At 66.9% G+C, this 24,344-nt stretch overlaps 2 protein-coding genes across 5 annotated transcripts in view; one reads left to right on the top strand and one right to left on the bottom strand.

Moving 5' to 3' along the window:
• The window catches only part of ZBTB46 (zinc finger and BTB domain containing 46), a 113,427-nt gene that overhangs the window by 15,777 nt on the left and 73,306 nt on the right, over positions 1–24,344 (top strand). The gene's annotated exons all lie outside the window — the stretch shown is intronic.
• DNAJC5 (DnaJ heat shock protein family (Hsp40) member C5) lies at positions 5–22,542 on the bottom strand. Of its 4 annotated transcripts, XR_004953515.1 has the most exons (5): positions 4,873–4,990; positions 4,028–4,241; positions 3,319–3,490; positions 3,162–3,234; positions 5–2,915 (listed from the first exon to the last, which is right to left on the bottom strand). XR_004953515.1 is itself a non-coding variant. In XM_036229159.1 (4 exons), the coding sequence occupies exons 1-4, from the start codon at positions 4,977–4,979 to the stop codon at positions 2,812–2,814; spliced, it is 597 nt and encodes a 198-aa protein (XP_036085052.1). In that variant the 5' UTR covers positions 4,980–4,990; the 3' UTR covers positions 5–2,811. The 4 variants fall into 4 exon arrangements, 3 of the variants coding, with proteins under 3 accessions (XP_036085052.1, XP_036085054.1, XP_036085053.1); XM_036229159.1 differs by lacking the exon at positions 3,162–3,234; XM_036229161.1 differs by lacking the exons at positions 5–2,915; positions 3,162–3,234; positions 3,319–3,490 and adding exons at positions 3,602–3,910; positions 22,293–22,542 and having other exon boundaries at positions 3,953–4,241.

Here is a 24,344-nt window from a genome sequence, read left to right on the forward strand (position 1 = left end):
TTTCTGCAGTGAAAACATTTATTTTACAACAGTTATTTTAAGTCAACATCCAGACATACGAGACAGAGATTGCCACAGGAAACTGCCACGGTCACCCCAGCCGGGTCCCCAGGGGGGCACATGCCCGAGGTACCCCCACCTTGGTCGGGTTCCAGTCACAGGACAAAGCCGGGCACGGACGATGGGTTCCATGCACTTGCACTCGGTTCTTACACACAGGCTGGGCCCGTCTCAGTGTGGCTGCCGCCTTCGCTAGGGGTGACACGTGACCCATTCTCAGGGAGCCAAGACCCACCAACAGGTGCTGCGGGCAGGGCCCAGCCGGCCCGGTCCTGGAGGACGGTGCTGCATAGCCCCTAGCCCCAGCTCCCCCCGGCCCCAGCAGAGCCGACCTGTGGTCAGGACAGAGACCCCCCCCCCAGAATGCAGCTTTGTCACCGATTGTATCTGATACTTCGGACGTTGGTTTAAAGTTTCAGGACAGGAAAGGGTTTCCAGCCACCCCCTAGATGTCACACAGGGACACTGGCCGGCACGGCAGCCCTGGCACCCCACCCCGGAGAAGCCGGCCCTGAGGGGCCCCACCCGGCTGTGCAGGACGGGCGCCAGCAGAGGTCTCAGCGACGGGACCAGAGGCCCGGCTGGAGCCGCCGGCCCCGGCCCCGCCCAGCCACGGCCCCCCTCCGGGGCACACGGACGCCAGCCCTGCCAGCTCCGCAGGGGACAGTTCACAACCAAGACAACGACACACACAGGTCAGGCCTGCGCCACACGGGTTCACAGCTCAGACAGGAGAAAGGAATGAGATCAGTGACTTTCCGCACTCGCCAGCGCCTGGCCCCCGCAGAGCGGCCGCGGCCTGACGGCGGTGAGTGGTCCAGGCAGGGCGCGGCCCCCGGAGCGGAGCAGGAGGGAAGCTGAAGGGGGGCGGGGCGCCGGCGAGCAGGCGAGAACCTGTGCCGGTCCTCCCCCCCCCCCCCGCACGCCGGGCCCGGCTCCGTGCACCGCCAGCCCTGGCCACGTGGGGTCCCAGCTCCGGGCAGCCCCGAGCGAAGGCTGAGGTGCCGTGCGCCCCGCTTGGCACACAGCAGGGTGCCTCTCCAGACCGGACAACACTGACCGCCAGACCCCAGAGGGACTGCGCTGGGGGCCCGCGTCCCGAATGGGGACGAGGCCTCACAGCGCTCACAGCAGAGCATGGAAAGGGCCTGGATCCCGGCCTTGGGCCGAGGCCGACGCCACCTCCACCTCTGCCACACTGCCCTGCCCCTGGGGGCCGGGGTAACGAGAAGACGCCCGGCAAGGGGCTCGCGGGCACGAGTGACGGGGCCAGGCCTGGCCGCTGCACGGGGGCCCCAGGTCCACAGTGGGTCCCTGACCATTCTGGGGAGAACAGAACTCATTTCCTCCGCTGTCTCTAGAACCTCACGGCAGCTGCCTGTGGCCTCGTCCCTCGGGCAAACCCTGTCACTGCTGTGCGGGAGTGGGCACAGAGCACACCCTCCTCCCAGGGGCCCAGACAGCGAGCAACTCGTCTCCAAGAGACGCCGGACGTGGGCGAACCGCCCTGACCGTCACGGTGCACAGCTCCCCTCCCAACGACGCCTCCCCGACCATCTCACCGAGCGAAAATCAAAACGAAACAGGACCAGACCCCTGCGCGAGGCCCCAGTGCGGCTGGCGGCCGGGCGACACAGTGGCCCTGTGTCGGGGCTCCCGGCACCCCGCCCGCCACTGCCTCCCCAGCGTCCGTCCGTCCTGACGCCGCCCCTCCCAGCCCCAAGAACAAGCCCTGCTCTGCCCATCGGGCCATGGTGCAGCCTCCCACAGTGGTCCCTGCTGCAGACGCCAGGCCCCGGGGCCCCTCTGCACCCACGGTCCCTCAGCCCCTGCAGCAGAGGCGCCCCCCAAGGCCTGGACACGGATGAGGAGGACTGGCTTCTGGCGGTCCACGGACACTTCCCTTCACGACTGTGGCCAGAAGGACTCTGGCCTGGCTGTGGCTAACGAGCCGAAGGGCACTGAGGGTCCCGGGACCCAGCCTCTGGCCCGCCGGCCTGCGCCAGGACCAGCGTCTCCAGCCCTGCCCGAAGCATCGACAACGCGGGAGCAGCCGGGGGGGAGGGGGTGGCGGTGGCGGGGAGCGAGAGCGAAGGTGGGGTGCACCACGACCAGACTGGCCCTCGGGCAGACCAGCGGTCACGGCCACTGTCCGCGGCCACCACGCCCAGGGTCCTGAGGGGGCTGGAGAGGCCCCGCGGGCATGCGGGGTGTGCAGGGGTTGGGGCAGGGTATGGGGGGGACATGGAATGTGGCCCCTGGGGCGTGGGCGTGGGGCTCGGGCAGACTTAGGCAGAGCAGCAGCCTCAGGACCAGGGCCTCCTACGCACCCCCCCCCCCGAATAAACTCACCCGCAGGAAGAGACAGCCCCAGGGCCACGCACACCAGGTGCACAGGTCCCATGCCAACTGGCCCCAGGGCCACCGCCACGGGGCGTCAACGGCACCTGCGGCCACATGGAGCAGTGGCCGCAGGGCCCAGGGGGAGGGGGAGGGCGCAGGCGTCCGGCCAGCACGCCCACGACGGACAGACGGGTGTGGAGCGGAACCCTGTACATGCTACGCAAAGGGGGAGACGGGACAGGACACGTAGCTGGGCCGCGTCACACCACATGCTACGCACGTCACGCGCCGGGGGCGGGCGGGCGGGCTCGGGGGCGGGGCTGCGGCCCCGCGCCAGACTACAGTTCGTGGTTCTAAGGAGGAGGTGGCCGGGCACTGACGCGCCCTCCGATCACGGCGGCTCCGAGCTCAGTTGAACCCGTCGGTGTGGTAGCTGGGGTGGGAGTCGGCCGTGAGCTGGGTGGTCTCCGTGGCGGACGCCGGCTGCACCACGATCGGCGTGTCCGTGGCCTCTGAAAAGCAACCGCACGCGTGTTTGCCGCGCGAGGGTGGCGGCCTCGCCCCCTGGCCCCGAGGACGCCTCCTTCGCTGACAACGCTCCTTCGCCTGCTCGCGCTCCTGGGGCCAGAGGTCACGGGACAAGCGCCTGCAGAGAGGCCTTTTCTCGGCCGCCTCCGGGCGGCCGGCCCGCAGCCCCGCCCCGCCTTCTGGCCCCGCACAACCACGGCTACCACGGTGCGGGCGCCGGCTGCGTTTACCTCTGGGGTCCACGTGCACACCAAACAGTCCCAGCTCCACCACACACACTCCCGGCACAGAGTCAGTGCCCTCCTGTTTGACGAGACGGGTGGGCGGCGTTGAGGGCCGGTGCTGGCTGCACCCCACGCACGCACGCCGGCTGGGGCGCACACTCACCCCGCTCGTCGGACTGCAGCTGCGCCTCCAGGTCCTCGGGGGACACGTAGAAGTCGGCGTCGTCGCCCTCGGGCGCCTTCGGCTTGCACTTGCCGCAGCAGCAGTTGAAGCAGCAGCAGAGGCAGCAGCAGCAGTAGCAGCAGGTGAGGAGCCCGCAGACCACGAACAGGGCCTGGGGGGGCAGGGGTGTGGGGTGGCGCTGCGGGGCCCCGGACCCGGGCCCCCCGACGGAACGACAGGCGGACGCCCGGGACTCCGCGCGCGGCCGGCGCCTTCCCGGGCCGGCGGTGCAGAGGACTCAGCACGGGCGGCGGGGGGCCGGGACCCGCCGCTTACGGACGGGCAACGGGAGACGGGGAGCGGCCGAGCGCCGCGGGCGGGCTCCCCGCGCCCGGCACCCCGGACTGCCGCGCCCCGCGGCCTCACGTGTGGCGGGCGCTTCGCCTGCGCACGGCGTGGCGCTGTCTCCCCACCTGGACCCTCCCCAGAGCTCCGTGACCGAGGGCCGTGGACAGCTCGGCTTGGCACAGACCACGGGCGGGCGACTGCCACTCTGCCCGCGCCCGCGGGGGGACAGGCTGCCGCAGGCCCCGGACCGGCTCTCAGGGGTGGGCACCGCGCGGCTCGAGCGCCCCGACTGAGGCCGGCGTCCTGCTGGGGTGGCGCTCGGTGCACCGGGGGGCGACCCCGCCGCCCTGGGCCTGCTCACCTTGGCCCACCAGCTGGACAGCACGAAGTAGGTGTTCACGTTCTCCTCGCCAAACTGCTCGGCCACGTACAGGCCCAGCGAGCCGTACTTGTCGTAGATGTTCCTCCTCGTGGCGTCCGTCAGGATGGCGTGGGCGTTGTTGATCTCCTTGAACTTCTCTGCGGCCTCAGGGTTGTCGGGGTTCTTGTCAGGGTGATATTTCAAGGCAAGTTTCCTGCAAACCAAAACCCGTCCTGGGTCTCGCTTCGCGCCCACCCACCGGGCAGGGGGGCCAGCCGAAGCGCCGCGGGCCTGTCGGCACCTCGCATTCTCACTGCCCGCAGGGCTCGAGGCTGTCGGGGCCAAAGACCGCTCTGCCCCCACCCCGGGGCGCGCCTCCCGCCCAGACGCCCCGGCCCACGGAAGCACGGCCACGGCGCGAGTCCCCGGCGGCGGGCTGCACGGCCGAGCGGGGAGGCTGCGACGAGGCCCTGGACACGCGCTCCCCGGGGACACCGGCCAGAAACACAGGGCGTCACCGGAGTCCGGAGCGGCGATGACACCGGTCTCTCACAGCTTCGCCAAAGAAACGGCACAGAAGGGTTAAGCTCGAGTCCAGCCGGAAGGCTAGAACCGGGCCACCAGGTCCCATCGTCGCTCTGAGGCCCCGACCCAGCAGGTTCGCCCCTGCTGCCCGCGGAGCTGCCCGCCCCAGGGCCGTCGGTGTCGCCGGCAAGGTGCTCTCTGCAGCTGCCAAGGGCGCACCGGGGCAGGGACCGCACGACACCCCGCGCCGGCCGGGGAACGCACACGCGGTGGCTCTCGGCCGAGGCGCACGGAACTCGGGGGCGCGACGGGCCTCTCACCGGTAGGACTTCTTGATGTCGTCTGAGGTCGCATTCTTGTCCAGCCCGAGCACGTGGTACAGCGATTCCCCAGACGTGGAGAGTGAGCGCTGTCTCTGCTCCGCCATGGCAGGCGACCCTACGGGGAAACCAAAAACGTCAGAGGGCTCGACAGCGCCAGCCGCGGGCGCCCGCTCGGCCCCACGTGACGGCCCCGCGCAGAGGGTCACGCCACACGGCAAGCAGACGAGCGTGGGCACACAGATGCCGTCTGCACGCGCACGGGGAGCCCCCGCGTGAAGGGTGCAGATGGCAGCTCCAACGTGGCCGGGAAGGAGGGGCCCGCCGGGCGGACGAGGATGCAGACTCGACCACGCGCCGTCTGCAAGGGACACGCCGTCCAGACGGCCGCAGAACGCACAGACACAGGGTCACAGGGAGAAACAGGCCGCCCGCTGGGGACAAGATCTTGACGCCCCTCCTCGGGCTGAGAAAACAGACGGCAGGGCGAGAGCCGACCCCAGGAGCAGTGCCGACGGCCGCCCGGCCCGGCCCGTCGGTGCGCACGCAGCCCCCAGCACTGCTGGAAATCGGCACGACGGGCCACGTGCTGCGCCCCAAAACACGTTTCAGAAATTTAAATGGATTGAAGTCACCCACAGCGTGCCCCTTGACCTTAACAGAATTAAGAACCCCATGGGAAGATTTTTAGGAAAACCTCAAGTACTTCAGGTACCACACGCTCCCGAGAAACGTGTAGAAAAGGTTCTGGCTTTAATAACAACGAAGAACTACACAGCAATCGACACCTGAGGTTCAAGCTCCTGACACTAGAAATGCAGAAACAAAAGGGGGTAATGAACAGCAAAAATCAGCAAAACAGAACAGATAAACCCAAATTTAACAAAGCCACAATCTGGTTCTTAGAAAACAGCAAAACTGATACACGACTGGCCAGACCGATAAACAGAACAAGACAAAAAACGGCACCCGGCACCTCAAGGAGAGACAGACCAGGACCGGTCCTCGCCGCAGACCCTACGGGCGCGAGAAAGGTGGGCGGCGACGGGCGACTCGGTGCCAAGAGACGACGATTGAACGGACAGGACCCCGGCCGACGAACCGAAAGCCGACAGAGAAGGGAACAGAAAACCTAACCGCTGCACGGCCATCACAGGGGTGGAACTGGGAACAGGAAACGTTTCCAGAAAGAACGCTTCAGGCCCAGGCGGTTTTTCTACTAAACAGTTGAGGAAGAAATTGCACCAGTTTCAAATAAAGCTTTTCAAACACCGGGCCGGCGGGGGGTCCCCTACCCAGCCTGTTCTGGGGAGCAGCGTGCCCACCCCGCCCCCCACGCCTAACGGGGACGCCACTGAACCCCGCCCCCCACACAGACGCGGAACCCTGAACAAGGCGTCAGCAAACAGAGCCTGAACACATGCGTTACACAAACCCTGATCCGCTAGGAATCATCCCAGGAACGCGAGCTGATTCAACTTTCCAAAGTAAATCAACGCGATTCACTTCGTTAATAGAACAAGAGAAACCACACGATTCACGGAAGTATTCGGTAAAATCCAACACCAATTCGTGCTTTAAAAAAGCTCTCTGCACGTCGGGAACAGAGAGGACCGTCCTCAGCCCGACGGGCAGCTGAGTGACTCGCAGCTGCCCTCGGTGGCCGGGCCGCGGACCGCTCCGGTCCGGCTCCGCTCCAGGGCGCCCCACACGGCAGCAAGGTGAACACGGACACGAACACCCGCTTCCGGGTGGGAGGGCCGCGCAGCAGACCGCCCACGCGCGGACGCAGAGAGACACGCGGCTCTCAGACCACGCGGCTGTTCGCAGAGCAAGTCCCACAGCATCTACCAAAGACAACGAACGTGAATTCAGCGAGGTCGCAGGACGTGAGCTTAGTATTTACAATAACCTGTTGTCACTTAAAAGCGGTAAACGATTTGAGAGTTTTGTCACAGAAACCCCCCAAATTGCAGTTTCACTTTCTGTGGTTTCAGCCAACTGCGGTCTAAACGGCGTAAATGGAAAATTCCAGAAGTAATTCATAAGTTTTACACGGCGCGCCCCTCTGAGTCGCGCGGTGAGTCGCACGCTGCCCCGGCCCAGCCCTGTGTCCCGCGGCTCCGCCCCTTGCCCGCCTCGGCGATCGATGGGACCGGCCGCTGCGACCTCACAGGGCCTGTGGCAGGCGCCCTCACCCACTCGGCAATGGCCCCGGGGCCGGTCCTGTGACTCCAGCTGCTCCACGTCACTGCCGGTCACAGTCGTTCATCTCGCTGTGCGCGACCCTCGACCGAGACTGTCCGCAGCGCCCAGCGGCCGGAGAGCGACGCTCGGCACCGTCTGCGGCGTCCGGCCCCAGTGGGGGCCTCGGGACGCGCCCCACGGGGTTCGGGCGCAACCACTGCGCACAGCCGTCGCCGGCGGCGGACCCGAAGCCGCGGAGGCGTTCGGCGGTAAAACTCACAGAAGACACAGGCGCTCTCTACGGTGCCGAGCGGGGCGAAGGGCGGCCTGAGACGGGGTGAGCCTCTCGGGAGTCGGGCGGGGGCCTGCCCTCGCCGCAGCTGCCCTCGGGGGCCGAGCCGGCCCGGCCCTGGCCTCAGCAGGGCTTTCGCAGGGACCGGCAGCCTGACTTCCAGCTGCGTGCGGCGATGCCGCGGGCTGGGATGAGCCGGAGGTCTCGCTGCCCCCGAGACACGGCCCGCCCCCAGGAGCAGACCCGACAGACGGACCCGACAGACGGACTGGGAGCTCGGCAGGTGTCTGCAAAGCGTCACTCCTGGGGACACGGGCAGCGTCTGTGTCATTTCTCACAGCCGCAGGTGACGCTGTAATCATCTCAGCCAAACCACAACTGCTGGACCCATCCAGGGTGAGTGGGTCGGTTTAGACGGTAAAAGTCGCCCGAACTGGAAACACGGCACGTTGCCGTCGGCAGCAGGGGCCAGACCTGCAACACGGAGCAAGGCGGAAAGGCACCGTCCGGACTTGTGACTGGCTGAATGGCCTTCCCGCTGCTCGAAGCTGGGACAAAATGAGGCCCCTCCCCAGGAAGCCCACAGGGTGGCGCCCCAGAGCCACGCCCAGGGCGCGGGCAGCACCCCTCAGCACCTGAGCAGACAGCAGTGGGGGCCAAGGGCCAGAGCTGCCAGCTCCGCCCTCACCTGCCTGCGCTCAGCCACGGGAGTCGCGGGGGGCGGGTGGCTTCGGCTCTCACTGCTGACCTCAGCTGCGCGCGCCTGGGGCCCCTGCTCGCCACGGCGGAGGCAGCCGAGGGGCGGAGGCAGGAAGCCGGCGGCCTGCACACGTCCCGACCGTGGGACGTCGTTCAGTGATGAGCGAGGGGCCGTCGAGCCGTGGAAAGGCCACGTGCTGTGGGACCCCGGCTACCCGACGTCCCGGGAAGGAGCGAGAGGCCGGGCCGCGGGGCTCGGGGGAGGGACAGGCACAGGCGGAGCACGGGCCGTTCTGACGCGACAGGGGTGGGCACGTGCGATCACACGTCGGCCGAACCTGCGGCCTGTGCTGTGGACTCCGGTCAGAAGGCCAAGGACAGGGCACCCCGAGTCGTACCGCGGCAGCGCAGGAATGCAGGGTGCTGGGGAGGGCGTGGGAACTCCGGTCCGCTGCGGCGGCCCCCCGGCAAGCCCGGGGGCCGACTCTGCCGTCCGGACGCCCTCGGAGACGGCGGGCTGCCGTTTCTGACACGGGGCTACGGGAAGTGAAGGGGTGCGGTCCGCGGCCGCACACGGAGCACGTGGCCACAGTCACGGGGCAGCAGGGCCGGCGGCCGGAGCGCGGACACCGGGCGGCTCAGGAAGGAGCTCACGAGGCCAGCGCGAGGAAGAGGGCACACACGAGGGGCGCGTCTGGCAGGGATTCGAGGGGCGGGGAGCACCGCCGACTGGGAAGGGCGAGAGCCGCGGGGCTGAGCGCGCCCGCCGAGGCCACCCCTGAACGGCCCCGGAGGCCTGAGAACATCCCCGCGCCCAAGACCGTTCCGGGCCCTACAGAGCAAAGACTTTCAGCCTAGAACCCTATTAGCCACCAAGTGTGAGGTCAGAAGAACGGGCGAGGGCAGGAGCCTGGGGGAGGGAGGAACAGGAGGCCGAAGCTACTGGGTGCTCAGCCGGGCGCCAGACCGCGCCCACAGTCTCCTCCTCGCGCCCACAGTCTCCTCCCCGCGCCCACAGTCTCCTCCCCGCGCCCACAGTCTCCTCCCCGCGCCCACAGTCTCCTCCCCGCGCCCACAGTCTCCTCCCGCGCCCACAGTCTCCTCACCTCTCCCACCAGTCTCCTCCCGCGCCCACATTCTCCTCTCCCCGCGCCCAACAGTCTCCTCCCCCGCGCCCACCGTCTCCTCCCCGCGCCACACCGTTCTCCCCTCCCGCGCCACCGTCTCCTCCCCGCGCCACCGTCATCCTCCCGCCGCCCACTGTCTCCTCCCCGCGCCCCCAGTCTCCTCCCCGCGCCCACCGTCTCCTCCCCGCGCCCACCGTCTCCTCCCGCGCCCACCGTCTCCTCCCCGCGCCCACCGTCTCCTCCCCGCGCCCACCGTCTCCTCCCCGCGCCCACCGTCTCCTCCCCGCGCCCACCGTCTCCTCCCCGCGCCCACCGTCTCCTCCCCGCGCCCACCGTCTCCTCCCCGCGCCCACCGTCTCCTCCCGCGCCCACCGTCTCCTCCCGCGCCACCGTCTCCTCCCCGCGCCCACCGTCTCCTCCCCGCGCCCACCGTCTCCTCCCCGCGCCCACCGTCTCCTCCCCGCGCCCACCGTCTCCTCCCCGCGCCCACAGTCTCCTCCTCGCCCGGCTCCGGCACAGCTGGCGGGGGCGGGGCCAGGGCGCCTCGCTGTGCCGGGCCACGGGTCAGGGCACCACCACCTCATGAGGCAGGCACCACGGCAATGTCACAGATCAAGGGACAAGCACACAGGGGATGTCAGGGCCTGAACCCCAACCACGGGGCACCCCTTGCGGCCCAGGGACACCCGGCAGTGGTGTGCTGCTGGGAGCAGAAGATAAGTCCCCCTACCGCCCTGGAGATGGTGGGGTCTGGAGCCCAGTTCTGAGCGCCGCTGGCCATGTGACCTCGGGCAGGTGGTGGCTGTGCTCTGGGTGCGCACCACCCCCGCCCCAGCAGACAGCCGGGGATGCCTCCACGGGGCCCTGCTGAGGGGCAGGCCCCCGGCTGGCGGAGAGGCAGCCGCACCCGCTCGCCCCGACGGGCACCTTTCGCTCCTTAGGGACTGTCGTACAAAATACAAACCTGGCAAAGCATTGCTTTACCCTCAGGTCCCCAGCGCCTTTCGAGGGCTGGCTCCGGGACCCGCCCGCAGCACGACGGCAGCATCAACGCTGCCCGTCCGCGGCGAAACCTGAGGGGTCGGCCCGCCGCTCGCGTCAGACCCCGCGCAGCCAGGAGCAGGCTCCCACGCGGGGGCGCGAGAGCTTAGAGCAGGGGCTCCGGAGAGACGAGCGAGGCCGCGAACCAGAGGGTCGTCAGCAGCGGAAACCAGCGGCACCGGGCCCAGGGCACACGGCGCCAGGCTGCGGACGGGCGGCGGCCACACCCGGAAGGGGCGCAGGGGGCAGTGGGCGCGGTCGGAGCCTCGTGACGGCTCGACCCGGACCCGGCACCTGGGCGCGCGGACGCGTCCCTCGTGCCAGGTGTGGGCACGGCGAGCCCACCACAGCACCGCGACAGAAGCGTGAACCATGCTTGCACTCACAGCGCCCGCCGGCACCTCTGGAGGGCGGGTGCTGGGTCACCGGCTGTTCCTAGGGAGAACCAGGGACCGGAGGTCACGGGCCGGCTCTCCGCTGCGCCCCGTCCGCTCCCCGGCCCCAGGCCGGGGCTGGATTTCTGCAGCCGCGCTCTCCTCTGCAGTCGCGCTCTGATGAAGCTGCGCAGCTCCGTCCTGAGGGCCTGCCCGGAGGGCAGCTTCGGGGTGCCCGCCCTTCCTGAGCCGAGTCACGTCCAGGGCAGGCTGGCCTCGGCCAGCACGTGGCATGGAGCAGCGGCCGCAGGCAGGCCGAGAGCCCCGTCCCCCAGCAGACGACCCCTACCCCAAGGGTCTGCAGCTCACTCCCAGGTGCTGCCCTCCTGCTCGCGCCCGGTGGGTCTCCAATCAGCAGGCCCCACAGAGCCCCTGCCAGCAGACCCAAGAGCAAGCTGTTCGTTTGAGGTCAGTTTCGGCCACTGCCTAGATAGAGGGTCCAGTCACCCTGCGTACAGCCAACCCCGAATTTTCCTAGGAACCAGCGAATGCCCTAATGCAGACCCCTCCCCATCCACGCTCACATCTTCCGGAGTTTCTGAAGTCACTGAGGGCTGAGGGACCGACCTCCCTCGTACCTCAGTGAGATGACGGACAGCCCGGTGACGGCTCTGGACGGCTCGAGCCTCGTTTAATCCGTCGAAGCCAAGTAGAAAACCGCAGAAAAGCGCAGGCCGGCCCCTCCCCCGCCCAGGCTCCCCGCCCAGGCTCCCCGCCCGGAAGGGTCACCGCTCCCCTCCTGGACCGCGCCCTCGCCCCCCCCCGCCCCCCCATCCCGTCCCCAGCCCCCAGCCCCGCCTCTGAGGCGCGCACCTCGTGCAGATAAACAGGCCTGGCTGCACAAGCACCCGAGCTGCCCTGGCCCCAGAGGCAGGCCCAGCCCCGGGGGCCCAGTGAGGGCAGCGCCATGGGTTCCTGAGGGACGGGACGTCAGGTCCTACAGACAGTGACGGCCGCTCACGTCCAGCGGGCAGGGACCGGCGTAGCGTATGCGACAATTTTTAGTTTTCAAAACTAACTTCACACAAAACGCACAGGATCACACCATGTGACTCAAGGAAGAAACGTCCTGAATGTATATCGTCAACCGAGAGCGCAAAACTCACAGAAAGCGGCTGCGGCCCGACCGATCGGGCCAGACGGGGCGCCCTGCGCGTCAGAGCCGCTGGGAGCCTGTGACGGGTGGCGGCATTTCTGACGGGCGCCCTCGAGACGCGCAGCATCATCCCTGACCGACCGTCCTCGCGGCTTCAGACGGAGATCCGCTCCTTTCTCCGGCAGCGCGCCCAGACACGCTGCAGCCAGCCGGCGGGGAGATTTACGCCCGAAGATGAACTCGGGAGCCACGGAACAGCCGCTACTGCGCAGAAACATCGCAGGTGTGACTCCGCCCCCTGAAAGCCCCAGGCGCGCAAGGGCCCCCGCCAGGAGGACCACGTTGGCCGCGCCGCGCCCCCCGGGCCCCCGGCTCCAGGACGCCCCGGGCCAGGCGCGGGCAGGGCGCTCGGACTCCACGCCAGCGGAGACCGCCACGGCCCCCCACGCCACGCACGCGGACCCTCCCAGGCACACCGGCACGCAGTCTGAGTCCAGCCGAGCGCCACCGAAATCACCATGTGACACGGACCGAGGGCCCAGAAGCGAGGTCCACTGTCCAGCGCCAGGAGCGATGCCCACTGACCGCACCAGACACAGACGAGCCCGTGAGCAGGTGCCCTCGCGGTCACCCCCCACGGCCGCCCCGGGCTGTGGGCCACAGCAGCGACACCGCCTCGCGGAGGAGGGGCGGCGGCCTCCGGACTCTGTCCGCACACACTCGTCTGCCTCGTGCGGCACTGCCCGCTCTCCACGCCAGGAGCCAGGCCCGCGGCCGCGAGCAGGACACCCGACACCGTGGGGGGGGGTCGGGGCGGACACGTTTTCGGGGACCGGCAGCACAGGCAGCGCGGGGTGCAGGGCGCAGAACTCGCTGAGGAAAGCCGACCCAGGGCACACGGCGGTCCCGCCGCTGCAGCCCGACGACGGAGGACGGCGGCAGCGCGCGTGCTGGGCAAGGCCCTTCCCCGCAAAGCCCCCCCCCGGACGGGGCGGGGGGGGGTGCCGCACACTGCCGGGTCAGTGGACCAGGGCCTCGTGTGCTGCTCCCCAAACACGCCTCGGTTTTAAGGTTTTGAGCTTAAAAAAAAATGGTCTAACACTGAAGGCAGCCGTCTGGGATGCTCGGCGGCAGGCGACGCGTCCCTGCGACCCTGCTGGGCGTGGCCGCGGCTCCCTCGCGCCCCACAAGGCTGTCTGCGTGGCTCCTCCCGGCCAAGAGCGCTCGGCCGGTCCCGCTGGGCCACGCGGCTCCGCACGCCAGTGCGGAGGGACGAGTGACAGCGCGGCCACGGCCGCGCACACAGGTGACGGCGGCGCTTGGCTGCTCCCGCCCTCGGGGAAACGCACGCCTGGGCTGCGGGACTCCCGGCTCGGTCAGGCCGCCGGGTCTCGACTTCGCCGCAGGAAACTTTCAGCACGTGCGTCCTAAGAAGACACCGCGGTGAGTGGGGAGCCGCCTGTGCGCTCATCCGAGCAGCTGTGAAGACCAGGGCAGCGCCTGGCGCCGCTGTGAAGGACGGGCCCGGAGCCTCCACCTGCTGGGGACGCGCCGGGCGGCCCAGCAAGCCCCGCCGAGCACTGCTCCGAGCGCCCGGAACCAGCCCCCGACAGGAAGCCGCTGGCGGCCACGCGTGTGCTGTGAGCGGCCGCAGACCAGAGGCGCCTCGAGGACGCGGCGCACACGTGGGTGCGTGTGACGGCCCTGGGGGCCGCCTGTCAGCGAGGCCCGCTCTACGGCGCGTTTATGTGAAGTGAGAGAAGAAACCGGGCCTGCACGTCGAGCTGGCGGTGCGTTTTTCTACTCGGTCCTTTTCACCGTAGCTTCCAGAAGCAGCGGCAGCCCGTGAGGGGCTGGAAATAAAGCCACAGAGTCCGGTCCTTCGGCACGAACTGCCTAGGGAGAACCGAGGTGCGGCCGGGGCCGCGGGCTCCGCTCACGGTTCTCCCCGCTCGCCATGGCGCCTGCTTCCCAGCGCGCGCCCCTCAAGGTCTCCATCTGCGGTAAAAACGAACTCTGGCGCCTTGACCATTTCCAGAGTCAGCTCCGCAGGGCGAGCCATGTGCTGTGCGGCGGGGCTTTCGAAAGCTCCTAGTTTTTACATAACTGAACACGGCAACTCTGTGAACTCACCATTTTTTCCTTCTTTGTTTTTGTTCAATAAAACAGCCGCAGGGGCGCGAGGCGGCAGGTGCGCCCCGGGGAGAGCGGGGGCCACTTCGTACGGCATGCAAATGTCTCACCTCTGAGCCACACGCCGGAAACTAACGTGAATTAACACAGAACGTCAACTGCGACTGAAAACTAGAGAAAGGAAAGAAAATTGTGCTACGCTTTCTTCTGAAGTCTTGTGGTCCACAGGTGAGCCGTGGCATGTGGAGGTGACCGAGGCACCAGGTGCAGCCCAACGCCAGCTGCCCAGAGTGCCGCCAGCCCCCACGTGCACTCGTCTTTCCCGGGGCCTGCGAGGACGTCCGGCTCGCCGCTGGCACCCGTGGGAGGGCTGTTTGGGGCTGCCTCCCCCCGGCCCGGGATGGCACAGCCCCACGGTCAGAGGGGACCATGCTCGGACCGTCCACTGCGCAGAATGCCAGCGCCCGAACCTCCATGCGGTTCAAGGCCCAACTGTACTTTGTTCTGTTCTTAGCACGGTCCACTCAAAACCTCAGGTTATCTGAGCAGCCTCAACAACGTTTACAAAAGCTACAAGCTCTTTGGTACTTCTACACACATCACTAAATAACACACCACTTAAAACAACTGCGTTTCAACACGTGCGTCCATCAAGAAGACAAGGAGGGTTTTAAAGCAAGCAGAAGGAAAGGCCGCGGCTCCCTGTGCCCTGGGGCCGGGCTCTGTGGCCGGAAGTCTGCGTGGTGTGGCGTCACTCTGCAAGGAGGCCCCGAAGCACTGTGAAGGCCACTGGGGCCTCTCGCTGCCCACACGCATGCTCCCCCACGGTGCGGAGGCCTCGGGGGCTGCCGGGGGGGCTCCCCGGCCTCCCAGCCCACTGCCGCGCGTCCCAGGAATGCGGCTGGACAGGCGGCCGCACCGCGGTCTGGGCAGGGGCAGCTGGACAGAGTGCCTGGAGGGGAGTTCCAGGCCATGAAGATGACACACTGTACTGCAGGGAGTCTGAAGCCACTGACCTAAGGAAAAGGCTATGAGGGACCCTGCAGGCAGAGGCCACAGCTGGGGGCCTGGGCTGTGAGAAACGCTGCTTCCCAGTGGAGAGGATGGAGCGTTTTAGGGATGTTCTGCAATAAACTCACAGACCAACAACACAGTCACAAAACACAGTGTGAGCTTCTCTGCCCGACGACGTTGGAGGCGGGAAGGAAAGGCTCACACAGTCAAGGACGTGCGCCAGGCAGAGGCGGCGTGTGCACCTGAGCGCCACCCGAGAGGCCAGAGGCCCCGACCCTGGGACAGGCGACAGAGGTGCTGCTGCCTCGAGGCGGGGCAGGCGGGGCAGCTCCTCAGGTGGCGAGCGGGAGGAGGGGCATGTGCGGCATGGGAGTGGCCGCCCAGCAAAGGCCTCGTCTGGCGAGGGCGCCGCCGCTCTGTGTGCACCCCGGACCGGACCCTACAGAAAAAAACTTTACCAAAAATAAAAATACTAACAACGAGATACAACCGGCATTCCTAGGACGGCCGACGTCCCGTCCCTGGAGGGATCTTCGTGTAGAATCCACGATGCAGTGAGCATGCAGGTGGGTCTGGGATGGGTGCCGAGCACTGCTGGGTGGGCAGACGCGGGACACAGCGCAAGAGCCCCGGAGGCCACCATTGTGAACGTGGAACACCAAACTTACTACCTCTTCCAAAATAAAAGATGAACACATTGCAGGACAGGAAGAACGGGCCACCCACCGACCCCAGGTCCGCGTGCAGAAGCCATAGGCAAGGCTACGAGCGCGGAAGGCGTGAGGGAGGCTCCCGCACCACAGGCTCCTCTCGCCCCTGCCCCTGCCAAGTCCGTGTGGCTGCTGAAGTCACGGGAAACACAGGAACCCCCGAGATTCCACCTTCCCGGCCTCGCTCTGAGACCACAAAGCAACACGGACGCCTTGACACAGGGCAGGGCGCGCGCGAGACGCCAGCCCCTCAGGGGCACGGCGACGGGCACCGGGAGGGTGCTGAGCCCGCACGTGGCCATGCGCTCCTCTGCTATGAGGCAGGACATCGGCCCTGCGCTTCCAAAGCCAGCAGGAAGCAACAGCCCGAGGCCGGAGGCTGCAGGGGGAGGAGGCGCCGTCGCAGCCCAGGGCCTCCCCCTGGGGCGGCTGCAGCCCGGCCTGGGGTGCGGGAGGCCGGCCTAGGGTGCGGGAGGCCGGCCTAGGGTGCGGGAGGCCGGCAGGTGCCAGGTCCCCGCAGGGCCTTCGGTGCCCCCTGCTGCGCGGAACGTTCTCAGCAGGGGGCCTGGGTCCTGAGGCCAGCCAAGGGGTCAGCGCAGGGCCAGAAGGAAAAGGGCGTCAGGAGCCGAGCGAAGGGAGGGCAGAGAAGCGGAGAGCACGAGGCCGCCCGGGCCAGTCTGGGAGGGGCCTGTGCGCCCGGCCTCCTCCCGAGACCCTCGGCCCCCCCGCTCCGCCCGAGGTGCAAGTGGCAGGGGAGCGAGTCCATGGCACAGAGGGCGGGCCTGGGGCGCGAGGCCAGGGCTGCACTGGCTGGGCGATTCCCAGCCCCTGGGCAGGCAGCGCGAAGCCTTCGCACGCCCTGCACAGCGGCCAGCGCGCACCTGCCCGCGACCCCAGAGCGCGACTCCGGACAGGAGCTCCACCGCGAGCAGACGGCCGGGAGCCGCCCGCCTCCCGGTGCGAAAGGCCCAGACCGCGGGAGGCAACGCACACCGGCGCTCTCAGCTGCTGGCGTCGGACCTCGCGACGCCTGAGGTCGCAGGGCGCCGTGCGGCCCGGGCCAGCCTCGCTGGCCGCTCCCCGGCCTCTCTGCAGACCGGCCGAGGATCTGCAGGCAGACCCAAGACCCACGCAGTTCCTCTGTAACCTGGCAGGACAGGCAGAAGGGGCGGGCAACCACACAGTCACTCCCGTGAACGCCTGCCAGGAAAACGCTCCCGAGCTGCAGGTCACGCCAACCTCAAACGACGCGCGGAAACATGACTGCGGCCCGACCGGCGTCCTCACAGTCACTCGGGGACGGGGCAGGCGAGGGGACCTATCTGAACATTCTGCAAGAGGCCCCAGGCTCGGAGCAGCGCAGGGCCGGCCGTGGACCATCGGCAGCTGATGCACGACGAGGAGGGCACGGAACGGGCCGCCGAGGCCACCACGCCTCCGGCAGCTCCCGGAGGCGCGCGCCCAGCTGCCTAGCGCTGTGACTGCACCGTGTGGCAGTCCCCGGGGAGGCGGCCGGCCGTGCTTCCCACGTGGCGACTGCCTCTGGAGCAGCATCAGACACGGCGTCAGGGCGCCTGCCTCTCACGACCGTGACCAAATCAGACTGTTCCGGCAACCCTGGCTGAAAACCCAGCGTAAGGCACACCACGCGCACCGTGAAAGGCCAGCGAGAGATGCCTGAAGTCACGCGGTGAGTGTGAGAACCCTGCGCGCACCGCGGACCGGACGGCACGGCGCGGGCAGGACTGGCTGCCGCTTCGCCAGCTCGGGCTGCAGCTCGGCGAGCCCTTGCCGCGTGCCGGCACTCAGGGGCACACAGGCCAGGACCCCGCTGAACGCTGCCACGAAGCCTGCTGCACGGGCTCCCAGTCGAGTGGCAGGTGGGCCGCAGCTCTGGGGTCACCTGCGTGGGCTGCACCTGGCTCTGCCACTCCCGGGCTCAGACGCACGGGCAGCTACCAGACGCCTCCACGCTGCCACCGCTCTGTCCGGGGATGGACGGCCGCGCAGGGTGCGCCTGTCTGGGAGGGGGCGTGACAGTGTGACGTGCTTACAGCAGTGCCTGGCGCACGGGCAACACCAGCTCCTGTCCCTAAGCGCTGCCGCTTACAGACGAGGAGACTGAGGCTCGGAGGCACTGAGCAGCCACCCGGGATCACAGTGCCAGGGCTAAGCCCCAGCCTGACGCCCAAAGGCCCAGACCCGAGGGGCCCACAGAGCCAGCTCGAAGGAGCCCGTTCCCTGCCCTGGGCACGCACGGCTTCCTTCCTGCGCAGTCTTACTCGACTGAGGTGGGATAACCAACCTTCACTCGCCTCCTGAGCACAAGGAATCGCACACATGGACGAAGTGTGTCCTGCTGAGCTGTGCTGCTCGTAACGCAGCTCGACCGTGAACAGTAATTACTGCTACGCACATCTTGGATGTGAAAGGTGCTTCCTCTCTCGGGGCCCATCTGTCCCAGGACTTCGGGGGGTTGGCAACTAATCAGGTCAGGCTGGCTGGACCTGGGACCAGCACCGACAGGGAGGGGGGGCCGCCGGCCAGCAGGATGGCCATGTGGGAGCGAGCACAGGCCGGACCCCCGGCCCCGTCCGGGCTGCGGCACGCGGGTCTGCTTCACAGCACACTGTGGCTGCAGCCGGTGTAAGACGGGCCGCAAGTCAAAGGGACAAATCTCAGCCTTCGGGAAGGTTTGCTATTTCCCAGGCCAGAGCAGGCTCAGGACTCTGCCCCAGGGCCACGTCCGTGCCATTCGCCCTGCCCGCGGCCACACCCACGGGCCTGAGAGGACGCAATGTTCAGAGCAGCCAGCCGTGGCCTGCGGCCGCCAGCACAGAGCCCTCCGACGATGGGCGACACACACGCACACACCCGTCACAGTAAATTTCAGGAAGGGACAGGCAGGGGAACGTGAAGCGTGCCAGGGAGGAGGATGCCGCCGGCACCCATCGGTCGGGGTCACCCAACGTGGCCGGGCGAGGCCAGGGGAACCAGCCCCGACGGAAACGGCCCCGCGAGAGCTGCAAATCCCGCGTGCCGGCATCTCCGCCATGTGCACGGTCTCCAGTGCCACTCCGCACTGGGGACGACACGTCTGTTTCCTGACCGATAAGAGCGGGAAGCAGCTGCCTTGCAGGGCCCCTGCGGACGGAGGCAGCGGCCTGGGACGCGGGCCGCTCACAGCAGGGAGCAGGCCGGGGCACTTCAGAGGCTGCCCATGGGGGAGGGGAGGCTTCCACTAAGTGACTTATGAGAACCACACTGTTTCGCACAGGGAGTGGCTTTACTCAGAGTGAGGAAATACTTCATAGATAACTGCCATCCTTAAACTGTAGACTTCCCAGTTTCATCTCAAAATAAAACTGGACCATTAGATTGTATTAAAAAAACTTGAACTCGGCATGTGATTCAAGGTATAAGGTGAATACAGTCCAGTAAAAATCTTTATCCAGAACACGACCTGTGTAGGTTAACTTGAAAAAGAGACATGAACTGGTTCCACATGTTTTAAGACGTCCATTTATAACTAAACATTTTATTTATCATTAAATTTTGATTTTCGAGGACTCAGCAAAATTTACAACTGGAAAAAAAATCCGACTTCAAAATCAAACTCTACAGCAGGAGCTAAATGAGCAGCAAAACGTAAAACACAAAGTTAAAGCCCCACGTGGAGACGGGGGAGACACAGGGACAGGCCGCGACTTGGCCACACGCGGCAGAAATGCCGGAGTTCATGCTCTTCGACCCAGAATTTTCCATGATTTATCGCAGAGAAACCCTCTCACAGGGCACTCCTAATCAGTAAAGGAATTAAATGGGCCCGCCCAGCTGCAACGCAAGCCGCAGTTTGCTGTGCTGCTAACCTCTTCCAATAACAGAAGTAAAATCAGAAAATCCAGGGGGGCACACGCCCCCTGCAGAGCGGGGCGCCCCAGCTGGGCGGGTCCTCCTGGCCATGGTCTCGGGCCGCACCTGAGCTCAGCCCCCGACCCCGAGGCAACGCATGGTTCGGGTGAGACAGGGGCCCTGGGGTCTGCCGGCATCACAGCAACACAGTCCCTGGCCACCCTGCGGAAGAAACAGAGGCACGGCGCGGGGGTGGGGGGGATGGGGTGGGGGGTGGAGAGCTCCAAGAAGGGGCTGGCCATCCCAACTTGCCAGGGCGGGGCCCAGCTGATAGGGGTGGCTAGTCCACATTCCAATCCTCTGAGTCCCAGATCTGCAACTTTATGACCAACTGGCACAGAATTCCTCAGCACACAGCAATGGAGATGCCAAAGGGCTGCCCATTTTATCTTGTGAACCACCATGTTTGCTGGTGATACACGCTCAATGTAAAAAGTTAAAAGGACAAGAGTTACAAACAACATGACGACAGATAAGGTTTATTCACTCGTAGTTCAAGGATGGTCACAATAACTCACAATGTATCACACTGTAAAAATATCGGTTGGGTTTAACGTAAAGTTTCTGCCACAGAACTAGGTTCTAAAAGCCATTCACGCAGGTACCCGCGCAATGCAGAACGGTTCTGGACCCCGTGAGCCTCCGGGGACACAGACCCGTCCTGGAGAGGCGAGTGCCGACGGCACCCCGGCTCGCCTCGCCCCCCACCACCCTCATCTGAGAACGAGATGCCGCACCTCATTTCTTCTGCCTCAGGGTGAGCTACCCACACGTCTGCAAAACTCTTAGAATGTAAAACAATTTTTATTTGCTGAAGATCTAAATCTACTAAGCACCGGCCAGTACCCAGGCCCGAGGCAGAAGGCACTACCTCGCTGATGCCACTCAAGCAGATCGACTGCGAGGGACACGGAAGACAAATCCAAGCTGAAGGCTGTTTGGTAATCTCATCCCTAAACCTCCATGACCGCAGACTAGGGACTGGCTGCTAATCCTCCTCGGGGGCTGTGCCACCGGCAGAGACTAGGGACTGACTGTTAATCCTTCTCAGGGGCTGTCGCCACCCACGAGTGGCCCCTGGGTCGGGCAGCGACTCCCTCGTTCAGGGCAGGTAGCACCTTCCTGAGGTGGACTGTGGCTGTCGGCATCTGCTACCACCTTCGGGAGGCAGGCAAGGTGACACCTTTCCCTCCATCACCTCCTGCACGCCCCCAACAGGCAGGCGGGGTGAGCACCATGCCCCTCATTGCTGCGGGGCTGTCAGCTCAGACTCCACTGACACGCAAGGCCCATGACGGAGCAGGCCGCGAGCCCGCAGCCCCCAAGTGCGTGATCTGACCACTCAGAATGTCCCCAAGAGCCTCGTGCTGGGAGTCCTGCATTTTACCCGCGACAGGGACAGCGCCCAGGGACTCATGAGGCCACCAGCCAGAGCTCAGGGTCCCCTTCCTGGAGGACGGGCGCGCCTACGGCGTCACACGCCCCGCTCTCCTTGGGCCCCGACTAGGGAAGCCCCCCCGGACGATGGCCTTGCTGCCTTTCAGTCGCCCGGTCAACACACACCTCAAGCACCCACTACCCCCCAGGACGACACGTCCCCAGGGTCCGGGCTGGTGCTAGGTGTGGCTTCACCATATGGTGTCAGGTGGGCAGCCAGGCCAGAGCCGGTGCCGGGGCCTCGAGAGCACACACGACCGGGCACGGGGCGCCCGCCTCTGCACATAAGGGGAACTCGAGGGCAGAAACGGCTGAGAAAGCAGCGCGTCCACCCCATCGCCGCAGGCAGAGCGCCCTCAGCCACACGGGGAACCCTGCCGGCTCTGCGCTAGCGCGGCCTGTGGTTGGAGGCTCAGTCCCGCCGCGGCACCCCGAGAGTGCGCCCCGGGCGCGGCTGTCCTCGGGAACTCCGTGCCCCTGAGGGCACAGCACTCACCCAGCACAGCTCCCCAATGCCAACGCCACTGTCGCCCAGCTGCCAGGAGGCTCCTCGCTTTCACTCACTCATCAAGCACTGACCGGACATGCACTACCGCCAGCAACCGTCCTCTGCACAGAAGAGCTCCACAGACCCTACCTCATCACAAAACAAGCAGACCAACTGACCCTCGAACTAGGACCCTAGACTTCAGGGCTCAGGAGGAGGCAGGGAAGGGAGCCGAGACTGTGAGCTGGAGTCCCAGGGCGAGGAAGCTGAGTGTTCTGGGCAGACCTGAGGTCAGAGCATGTGACTTTGTTCAGAAACCAGCAAGGAGGCCGATGTGGTGGGGGCAGTGGTAGCGGACAGGCCACAGAGGGGTGGGGAGGCCCAAGAGGCACCCCTCTCCGCGAGTCCCCGCCACAGGCCACACGGGCTCCACAGCGGAGGTCCTGGGGGGGGGCTCAGTCTCCTCCACACTCTGCCTTCACCAGCATCAAGGGCGCCAGGCATTGGGGGTCCTGAAACACTCACTCCCTGCTGGCCCACCAAGACCACCCACAGCGACTGCCGAGACAAGGCCATCTGCGTGGCGCAAGAGGCTCCACCAGTGCCAGCCAGAGGCGCCCCGAGTCCCAGAGCCCCAGACCTGGCTTCCCGCCGCACGCCCCATCAGACGCCCCACTCAGTCCTGAAACTCCGCGCACACCTAACGAACACAAACCTTTAGCAGCTCTGTCTAGTTTTGCCTTTGTGCAATCATAATAGATGGGGTAATTTCTGATCTGAAGTGCCTATCAAAAGTTTTTAGGCAGACAACTAAGCAAAAACAAATATGTCTCACAATGCAAACGCAGTACCTGTCAGGCTATGACCAGCTAGTTAAAACGTCCCCTGTCAAGCCTAAACCTAAAAACAGTAAAAACTGAAACTTTGCTTCCCTTCCTCGAATGACACGACAGAACGCATAGGGAAGTCATCTCTCGGACACAGGAAAAGCAGTCCTTGATCCGCCACTTGACACAAACAAGGTGCCATCCGAGCGGATGGTGACACACGGGAAGGAAGAGCCCCCTCTGGCCAGTCACGGGGCGGCGGGGGCGGGGAGAGGGCGGCGCGCTCGGCGCGGCCTGGCGGAATGGGGGGCGGACGGAGGACGCTTCGGGGCCCCGGGGCCCCGCGGACCCGGAGGGCGCCCCGCCCACGTGCGGACGCGAGCGGGCGCGGGAGCCGCGGGTCCCCGGGGTCGGCGCTCGCCGGGCACGCGCGGCGCCAGCGCCTCGCGGGGGGCGCCCCGTCCCCGCCCTCGCGCCCCGGGCCGCCGCCGCCGGCGCTCCGGGAGGCTCCTCCCCGCCGGCCCCACGCCCGGGCCCGGAGGGCGGGTCGCCGCCATTTCCGCCCGCGGCCGCCCGCGCCCCGCCGCCCCCGCGCGCCCCGCCGCCCCCCGCCCGTCCCCGCCCGCGGCGCCCCGCCCGCCCCTACCCCGCGCCCGCCGCCCCCCGGCCCCGCGCAGCCCGCCGGGCCCGCCGCGAGCTCACCTTCCGCGCGCGCGGCGCCCGCCCGCCCGCCCCGGCTCCGCGGCTCCGCGGCTGCGCTGCGCTGCGCGGCTGGGCGGCCGGCGACGCGCTCCTCGCGGGCTGCGCCTCGGGGCCCCGGGCGGCGCGGCGCGGCGGGGGCAGCGGCGGGGGGCAGCGCAGAGGGCGCGGAGGCAGCACCGGCGCAGGCGGCGGGGACGCGCACGCTCGCGCACGCTCACGCACGCTCACGCACGCACCCGCACCGGCGCGCGCGCCCCCGGAAGGACGTGGGCCGCGGCGGGCCGGGCTGCGGCGGCGCGGGCCGCGCGTGCGCGCCGGGGGCGGAGGCCCCGCCCCGGGGGCGGCGCCGCGGGCGGCTCAGGTGCGCTCGGCGGCGCCGCAGGTCGCGCGGCGCGCCGCCCGGAAGGCCAGGCGCGGGGCCCGGCGCCGCCGCCGGCTTTGCTCAGCGCTTTTCGTAAGACGGAGAAAACCTAATCGTCCTCGTCAGAGAACGCGAGGGGAACCGGTCGGAGGTACTCGGAGGCCGGCGGCCCCCACCCCGCCACTGCTCGGGCCTGGCGTTCGCTCAGCCCTGGCGCGCAGGGACGGGGCTTCCTTCCTGCTCGGTCACCGAAGCGCCGTCTCCACCGCCCAGCCGCCCTCCCGGAATCACCTGCAAACGATGGCGTGGAACTGCGGGAGAACCATCTTCCGCTCGCGTCCTTCCCCTGCGCACCCCACTCACCCGCTGAGGGAGGGCGGACCTTCCCCACCTAGGCGCCCTGTGCCCGAGCGCCAGGTCTGTGCACGGGACGCCGGTATGTGCCAGTTCCAACTTAGCAGCCACCCCTGCACACCCCAACGTGCGGTCAGTGCTCCTGCCCCTCACTTCCACTCTTGCCCATTGGCCATGTCCATTCAACCGAGTCTGTTGTCAGAACAGAAACCTGCTGACCTCGAGGCGTCCTACCGTCTGAACTCTGCCAGCAAGTCCTGGCCACATCTCCTTGTCCCTCTTCTTAGACCTCTTTGCCATCATGCTGGCCTTGAACTGCCCAGTTTGTCCCAGGCTCTGGGCCTGTGAGTGGCAAGGGTCAGGAAGTCTCCTGCCGGTCATCATATCATGCAGTATTAAGCAGTCGGCAAGAAAGAGCCCATGAAAACCAAGAAGCAGAAGGGCCCAGGTTGATATCTAGTCTGTCGATTCCAGGGGATGAAAGATTTGGGGCTAGAATCACAGGAGAAATGAGAACAAAATGGACCTGGGACCAATTTTAGACTGAAGCTGCAAGGATGAACGACTTGGGGCTTAGTGAGTCCCTCGCTGACCGTACAGTTCCGCTTTAGGGATATCCTTCCTAAGAAAACGTTCCCAAGTATGGAAAAAGTTATGTG

The sequence above is a fragment of the Rousettus aegyptiacus genome, unplaced genomic scaffold (genome assembly GCF_014176215.1).
Source record: "Rousettus aegyptiacus isolate mRouAeg1 unplaced genomic scaffold, mRouAeg1.p scaffold_m13_p_12, whole genome shotgun sequence".
NCBI lineage: Eukaryota > Metazoa > Chordata > Mammalia > Chiroptera > Pteropodidae > Rousettus > Rousettus aegyptiacus.